General features: G+C 56.5%; 1 protein-coding gene across 1 annotated transcript; it reads right to left on the bottom strand.

The window, feature by feature from the left end:
• Positions 1 to 689: 689 nt before the first annotated feature.
• KRT8 (keratin 8) lies at positions 690 to 8023 on the bottom strand. The gene is made up of 9 exons (XM_027594813.2): positions 7587 to 8023; positions 4730 to 4938; positions 4045 to 4105; positions 3467 to 3562; positions 2714 to 2878; positions 2384 to 2509; positions 1597 to 1817; positions 1414 to 1472; positions 690 to 1124 (listed from the first exon to the last, which is right to left on the bottom strand). Exons 1-9 carry the CDS (start codon positions 7935 to 7937, stop codon positions 934 to 936), a joined length of 1479 nt encoding a protein of 492 aa, XP_027450614.1. The 5' UTR covers positions 7938 to 8023; the 3' UTR covers positions 690 to 933.

Genomic DNA, 8023 nt, shown 5'->3' with positions numbered 1-8023 from the left:
CACTGCGTGGAAAAGGGTGAAAAGGGAATGGCAAGGACCAGTGTCGGATGGGAACAACCGTCAGTGGAGCCAGGAGGAGCCCACTTACCAATGCCAAGTCCTATACTATCCTGGCTTCTAGAAACTGTGGGTGTGACACGTCCAATTGCTACAAATGCACTCTGGGCTTCTGAAGGGAGAGGAAACCCGGGACTCCTTGGTTCCCAGCTGCAAAGGAATGAAGACGGTAAAAAGACATCTGTGGCCACCAAGGAAATGCCACGTGCCCGGCCGAGGAGGAGGAGGAGAGGCTTGGGAACTGCAGAGTATAAATGCCGGAGCTTCCTCTTTCCTGCTGGGCCAATTACTTGGCCCTCCGGGCAAGCAGTCCTGCGAGGTCTACCGAAAGGAAACTGCACTCTGTCCTGATAATAGCATCTAAAACCTGCCTGCCTGCCTGCCTGCCTGCCTGCCTCAAAGGGTTTGTTGCACAGCTAAAATGAAATGGGGTACTGAAGAGGACATTAATGACCAAGGTATCATGTGGCTTTCAGCAAAGAAGTCTCTCTGGGAACAGCCTGGAGAAGGCCAGACTATCCTCCCCAGTGCCCCCCCACTTCCTAGGCGCCCCCCCACCAGCTTCTGGGTCCCAGGAGGGGCCTCCTGACCCCCTCTCCCCCACCCCACGGACAAGGGCTGCACAAAGCCAGTGGGATTGGCAGAGTCAGCTGAGGCTTTATTTGGGAAAAGATACTTGAGTTGGCTTTTAGTTGGCGGCACGGACGAGAGGGGGTACCCAGGGCAAAAGACTCCCCCCAAAGGCAGGCTGAGGACTAGGGCTGGGTCTTGGGTGGCTCTCCTGTTCCCGACGCTCCCGGGCACAGCTCCTTCCCCCCCCAAAGGCTCTCTGGCAGCCACAAGAGTGAGGAGGCTGGGAGGGACCACCGTGGCTGTTCACTTGGACAGGACATCAGACGACTCGGACACCAGCTTCCCGTCACGGGTCTCGATCTTCTTCACGACCACCGCCTTCGAAGAGCCGCTGCGGCTGAAGGAACCAGCAGGGCCAAAGCTGGACTGGAAGGCGCTCAGGCCATAGCTGAGGCCGGGGCTTGTGAGGCCCCCATAGGCTGAGCTCAGGCCACCTGGTCAGAGACAGAAGCAGCCATATAAGCTCAGGCCAGGCACACATCAGGCTCCACGTCCGCTATTCCCTGCCACCCCCCACATAGTTCCCCAGCCCTGGCTCATTATTTTAGGATGGCTGGGGAAAACCAGGAGCAGACTAGGACAGAGCTTTGAAATAGTTATGTGACCTTGGACAGGACCTCTAACTGGGCCCCAGCTTCCTCAGCCGTACAAGAGGGAAATGTACAGGAGCTGTGCAAAAAGGCCCCGCCCGCCTGCCCTACACCCCAAGGCTGGGACACTCACCTGAGTAGCCACTGGTGGTCTTAGTATGGATACTCATGTTCTGCATCCCAGACTCCAGCCTGTACCCAGAGGACACATGGGACATCAGAACCAACTCCGGGCCCTTGTCCCAGGACAACAGGACTCAATTCCCACCCCTGCCCACCCCAAGTCGCCAGGCCAGTCAGAGACCCCAACACCCACCGGCTCTCCTCGCCCTCCAGCAGCTTGCGGTAGGTGGCAATCTCGATGTCCAGGGCCAGCTTGACGTTCATGAGCTCCTGGTACTCGCGCAGCTGCCGGGCCATGTCCTGCTTGGCTCGCTGCAGGGCGGCCTCCAGCTCGGCCACCTTGGCATTGGCGTCCTTGAGGGCCAGCTCCCCGCGCTGCTCGGCATCGGCGATCGCCGCCTCCAGGGCAGCCCTCTGTGGGGGCAAGGGGGTCAGGTCAGCAGGTAGAGCAGTCTGCTTGCCTCCTCCCCCTGCATCCACCTTCCCTTTCCCCTCTACTGGGGACCAGAGCCTCTCCCTGACCTAGACTAACCAACTCCATCTAGCTCCGAGAAAATGCTACCAGTGGGCTTCAGGAAGCAGAAGAGGGAAATCTAAGCAGCTCCCAGGCACTTCCTTGCATGAACTTCTCACCTGGGACACCACAAGGCATCATCCCAGCCTAACTGGACCACATCTCCGCTTTCCAGACTGCCTTAAAGCAGTAGAACCTGACCTTACCCTGATATATAAGACAGATAAAACAAAGCAGGCTCGAGGGAACCCATCCTGGAGCCTAACCCCCCTCTGGCCCCCTCATCAGGGCCCCAGGGACCTCCTCAGCACCCTTCAGACCCCCCCCCCCCCGGAGCAGTCTGAGAAGCTGAAAGTCTGGTCTAGAATTCCTTTCCTGACCCCCAGCCCCCTCACTCCTTGCTGCATTGTCTGCTCTCACCTTGACACGTCCAAGGATCCTCTCCCACCCCCAGCCCAGCTCATACCTGGTTTTTGAGGGCCTCGATCTCAGCCTGGAGTCGGCTGATGCTCCGGTTCATCTCAGAAATCTCCGTCTTCGTGCGACGGAGGTCATCCCCGTGCTTCCCAGCCAGTGTCTGCAGCTCCTCGTACTGTGGGTGTGAGCAGGAGGAAGGCGAGTGCCCAGCTCGTCTCACCTCCCCCTTCCCCGCACACATACACACACACACCACGGCCAGCCTTCTTCCAGACTTCCAGGGACACGGACACCCCTGTCTCCCCAGCACCCAAGGATCTGGGGACAGGAGCCCTGAGACCCTACAGCAGGGCCAGAACTTGAGAGCTTCCTGCCCTACCTTGATCTGGTACATGGTCTCGGCCTCAGCCCGGCTGCGGTTGGCGATGTCCTCGTACTGGGCCTTGACCTCGGCAATGATGCCGTCCAGGTCCAGGGAGCGGCTGTTGTCCATGGACAGCACCACGGACGTGTCCGAGATCTGGGACTGCAGCTCACGGATCTCCTGGGGAGGGGGGACGGCACAGGGGGTGGGTGGTGAGGCCCTGTCCTTGCACACAAGGAGCCCCCTTTGGCAGAAGGGACTTCCTTAGGGACAAGACAGGGAGGCCAGCCACCGAGGAGCAAAGCAGGTGGGTGCTAGGGCTGGGAAGATGGGTCAAAGGCCTGAAACCTGGAGGGATGTACAGATGAAAGGAGGCAAGGACAAACGGCCACCTGGCTCCAGATGAGTGACCCGAGGGGCAGAGGCCTTCCCCACTCAGCTGCCAACAGTGAGCCCCTAAGAGCTTGCTACAGGAAACAAAGGCTCTGGGGACAGAGCAGGTTCAAGTTGCAGCTGGGCCACCCCTCTGTGTATGACAACCTTGGACAAGCTATTTCATTCCCGAGCCCATTTTCTTATCTGTGAAATGGGGTAATAAACCCTCCCTCACCCTCACGCAGGGGGACAAAACATATAGAACAGCCGTGTTGGGTTATATGGATAATTACAATTATTCAGTGGTGAGACCCTGTCTGCTGACGTGCTGGGGGCTGGGAGGAGCCTCTGATGGGGCAGGGGCCCCTCAGTCTTCAGCCCCCAAGAACATACCTCTTCATACAGCTGCCTTAAGAAGCTGATCTCGTCGGTCAGCCCTTCCAGGCGGGACTCCAGCTCTACCTTGTTCATGTAAGCTTCGTCCACATCCTGGGTAGTAGGGAAGGGGAGTCTGAGCTGAGTGCCCACACATGACCGCAACCAGGGGCACCCAATGGCCCAGACATAGAACCTTCTAACTAAATGACTTTCCCACCTCATTCTCTGGCCTGATCCCCAGCCTCTGCCCCATCACACCTGTACCCCCAGCCCAAACACCTTTACCTCCGTTTCCCCGCAGCCCTCCTCCTCCTCCCCCTCCCCCTCCTCCTCCCCCTCCAGGAAGCCTTCCATGGCCACACCTCCAATTCTGCTCCATTTTCTTAACCATATCCCAACATTAATGTCCAAAGTTCTGTCCAAACGCACCTAACTACCCCTCTGTCCTTGTTTGTCTTTCTATGCTGTATTACCTGGGAGGTAGCCAAATATCCCATTACTTGGACACATTTAAGGACAGAACCCAGAAAGCCTAATTCCAAGTCTCTAAGCCCCGCCTCCTGTTATCTGGTGGGGGAGGGGTCATCCCTCACCTTCTTGATGAGGACAAATTCATTCTCCATGTCTGCACGCTCTTTGATCTCCTCCTCATATCTGGTAAGGAAAAGACTTAGAATCAGAGAACAAAGGCAAAGGTGAGGTTGTCCTGAGTATTTGGGGAGGCAAGAGTATCTAGGAAATTCAGTTCATGAAGATGCAAGATATAAGGGCAGCTCTGGTCCTTCTGCCTCAACCAGCCACTCTCTCCCCACCCTTACCCCAGGTTATCATCAGCCAGTGGGGAAGCCGAGAGTAGGAAACCCCTCTCAGAATCCATGAATACACATTGGATCAGGCACATGAAGAGGGTTAGCAGCAGAGATTGACATGAGACCTCAGACAGAACTTTCTGGCGTGTACTGGAGATCAAGGGTAAGGAATAAATACGGCCAAGGCTGTAAGGATACAACAGAGGCCTTTCCCACCTTTGGTTTACTATGTACATATTAACATAAAATTCGTTGTCCAAATCCAGACAGTCCTGAGATTGAAAGGGGGTGGGTGCTATTAACAATCATGGACAACGGGCATAAAGCTAGACTGTCCTGGAAAACCTGGTCCTCTGGTCACCCTAACTATACAGGACTGCACTGCCCGACAGGCAGGGGGCCACGTGGTCTTAGACAGGACCGAAGGACTTCAGTCAGGTAGGGGGCAGCGGGAAGGAGGGCAGCTCACTTATTCTTGAAGTCCTCCACCAGCCCCTGCATGTTGCCAAGCTCCACCTCCAGCTTCAGCTTCTCCTGGCCCAGGGTGTCCAGCTGCCGCCGGAGGTTGCTGATGTAGCTCTCGAACATGTTGTCTATGTTGCTCCGAGCGGTTTTCTGCTGTTGTAGGAGGCTCCACTTGGTCTCCAGAATTTTGTTCTGCTGCTCCAGGTGCCTCACCTGCATGAGGGAAGAGGGAGCAAGAAGATCCACATCGGGCCCAAGGAGCAGGGGAGGAGTCTGGGGGGTAAGCAAGCACCGTCTTCTCCTCTAAGCCACTCCCAGTGGTGTCTCCAGAACCCAGAGATCTGTTTAGCTGCTCTGGGAGGCTCCCCAGTGGCCTAAAAGAGACAGCATGGTGAGTGGAGTAGGGAGCCATGTCCCCCAAGTGCTGGGGGTAGGGGAGAAGGGGGATGACAAGCAAGCACATGGGTGGAAGGGAAGGGCTAGGAGAGTTATGTTGAAATGGTATTTGCAGAACAAAACTAGGTCTTACTTACTTAGACTGTATATTACAAATCAGTAAGAATAGCCAAGTTTCCATTAGCACTTTATAGAAGATTGAAAAAGAAATGTAATTGCTCATATCAAGTATTATCATCATCATCTTTATCATACGGAGTGGCTTCGAGGCACTCCTACAGATTACAGAGAAACTTCAGGCCTTCGGCCCGGAGAGCACTCACCAGAAGACCTAGGTTTTAGCCAAAGGCTGCTACTGGCCCTTGCTGCACGACACTGAGTTGCTTCCCCGGTCTGAGCCTGGGTCTCCTCAACCCTGCGGTGGCCTAGAGGAGCCCAGGCAGGCCCTTTCAGGAGCTTATCTCTGTGCAGATGTCCCTTGCAGCCAGAGAAGAGGCAAAAGACTAGGCAGATCTGGGCGCAAACTGCACACCCCCCTCCCCATTGCCCTCTGAGATTCTCCAGCAGGCAGAGGGCTCCCCGACCCCCACCCCACCCTTGAATCCACAGCCCCTCCTCCTGCCCCAAACACAAAGGTCCCGGGGTTCCTTGGGCTCAAGGAATCCAGATTTTAGGATGAAACTAAGGCATGTTAGAAATGATTGACTGATTGATTGATTGATTGATTGTATTTTTTAAGTAATCTCTACAGCCAACATGGGGCTTAAACTCACAACTCTGAGATCAAGAGTTACATGCTCCACCAACTGAGCCAGCCAGGCACCCCAGAAAGGAAATTTTTAAAAGAAAGAATAATAGATGGGTTCCAAGAGCAGGAATGCATTGTTTTTAATCAACCCAAAGTCGTCACTTTTTTTAAATTGAGGGGACTTAAAAGAGAAGGCGGTCTGAAGGGTGCATGCAGTCTTGATCCAACAAATTCTCCTCTATAAATCCTTTTCTTCCCCAGGTCATTCTGCCCACAAATTATAAAAAGTAAATGATTTTAACATTTAGCCTTAATGGACTGCTTAATATGGGCCAAGCACTGCTAAGCTCTGTACATACATTATATGCTTGAATAGGCAAAACCTCTTTTATTTAGGGATTATCATGCCCATTTTATAGATGAAATCAGATTTGGCAAGGTAGCCCCATCAAAGGAAAGGGCAGGGCACGGTGAGGCAGGAATTCCGACTCTGAGCCTGTGCTTAACCACTCACTGTGAGGACCCCAGAGCTAACAAAACGCTATCAAGGAGTAAAGTCAAGGGTGCCTTCTGCCCAGGAGCCAGCAAGCCCTCCCTAAGCGGGGCGGGGGGGGGGGGGGGGGGTGCCAATTCCCTGGGGGGACTCCAATTCTACTACTACTCTGCCCCAGGATTTGCCTCCTTCCCTTCCCACAATGCCTCCAGGAGCCAGTCAGCAGAGACGGGCCCAACCCTCCGGAGCGCTGCCCCCCTCCCCCCCCCCCCCCCCCCCCCCCCCCCGCCCCGGAGGCTGCAACGACCCAGGCTGCAAAACCCGGCTCAGTGTCTGCCCTCGGGAAAGTGGAACCAGGCTGGGGCGGAGCCGGGGTCGGGGACAAGGGCCGAGTGGGGAGAGGGGCGTTGGCGGACAGACGCCTTATTTGAGGCCATAAACTCTGGGATTGAACAGGACAAGAAACCTGGGCGGGGTGTCCAGCGCCCGCAGACTTTGAATCCTGGATGGGCTTTCCTGAAGCCAGCCCCTGGCACCCCCCTCACCCCAGAAGCTAAGAGCTGCCCAGGTAGGGGAGGGCCTCCCCAAGACCGAGGGCCTCAGCCCCTCACCCCAAGATGGGGGGCGAGTCTCTGCCCCGCCCGGCCCCGCCCACCCCGGTTCCCAGGGCAGGGGCCAGATGATGACTCATCTCGGTGCCCCCACACTCAGGGCCTGGAATGCCAAAGGCCTCAATCAATATTTGCCCTCTGAGTCAAATCACCTGCTTCCTTATTCCACAGTCCTATCAAACCCTATTTAAATGCAAAAAAAAAAATACAGAGGGGCACTTTGGGGAGCCCTTGGGGCAGGGCCAGGGAGAAGGGTTAACCTGGTTAAAGGGGCCTCCCCGTCCCACCCCACAGCTGAACAGCTAGGACTCTTCCAGGCTGAAAGCTTCACAGAGCCGTCAGAACTCGGGTAGGGGTGTGATGCGTGAGGGAGGGAGCCTCAAGGTTTAGAGTGAGAAGCCGCCCGGACCCTCTCCCCCTAGCTGCGCCGGCCCAAACCAAAGTGCATGGGAAGACTGAGTCATAGCTGGAAGGGAGAGTGCTGCCAGGGTGGGTGGCGCCAGCAGGTCGCCAGTGGGGAGCTGGAGATGTGCCCCCAGACAGGGAGACCAAGACACAGGTAGGGACCCCCAGCCCCAGGCACTGCCCGCCAGGCGGGCGGGGGCGGCCTCACCTTGTCGATGAAGGAGGCAAATTTGTTGTTGAGGGTCTTGATCTGCTCCTTCTCTTGGGTGCGCACAGCTTGGATGTTGGGGTCCACCTCCAGCTTAAGGGGGCTCAGCAGGCTCTGGTTCACTGAGACAGCCGTGATGCCTCCCATGCCCCCGGCCCCGGCGCCGTAGCCCCCGACCACACTCATGCTGCTGCTCAGGCCACCCCGGAAGCTGCTGCTGCTGCCGCCCACCCGGGAAAAGGCGGAGGAGCTGATGCGGGAGCCAGGCCCGCTCGTGTAGGAGCGGCTGCTGAAGGCCCGGGGGCCAGAGGTGGACATCTTGTAGGACTTCTGGGTCACCCTGATGGACATGGTGGAGGCCGGAGTGGAGGCAGGAGTGGAGATGAGTAGGCTGAACCTGACAGAGGTTCCAGAAGGAGCCGAGAAGCTGCTTCTAG

The sequence above is a fragment of the Zalophus californianus genome, chromosome 9 (assembly GCF_009762305.2).
Source record: "Zalophus californianus isolate mZalCal1 chromosome 9, mZalCal1.pri.v2, whole genome shotgun sequence".
NCBI lineage: Eukaryota > Metazoa > Chordata > Mammalia > Carnivora > Otariidae > Zalophus > Zalophus californianus.
The sequence above is the reverse complement of the archived record's forward strand: the minus strand, read 5'-3'. Positions and strand labels throughout refer to the sequence as shown.

Coding starts and splice junctions, on each gene's coding strand:
- KRT8 (XM_027594813.2), bottom strand. CDS start 7,937: ATGTCCATCAGGGTGACCCAGAAGTCCTACAAGATGTCCACCTCTGGC. Junction 2,510..2,713: donor AGACCATGTACCAGATCAAG/GTAGGGCAGGAA, acceptor TCACACCCACAG/TACGAGGAGCTGCAGACACT. Junction 1,125..1,413: donor GACCACCAGTGGCTACTCAG/GTGAGTGTCCCA, acceptor GTCTCTGACCAG/GTGGCCTGAGCTCAGCCTAT.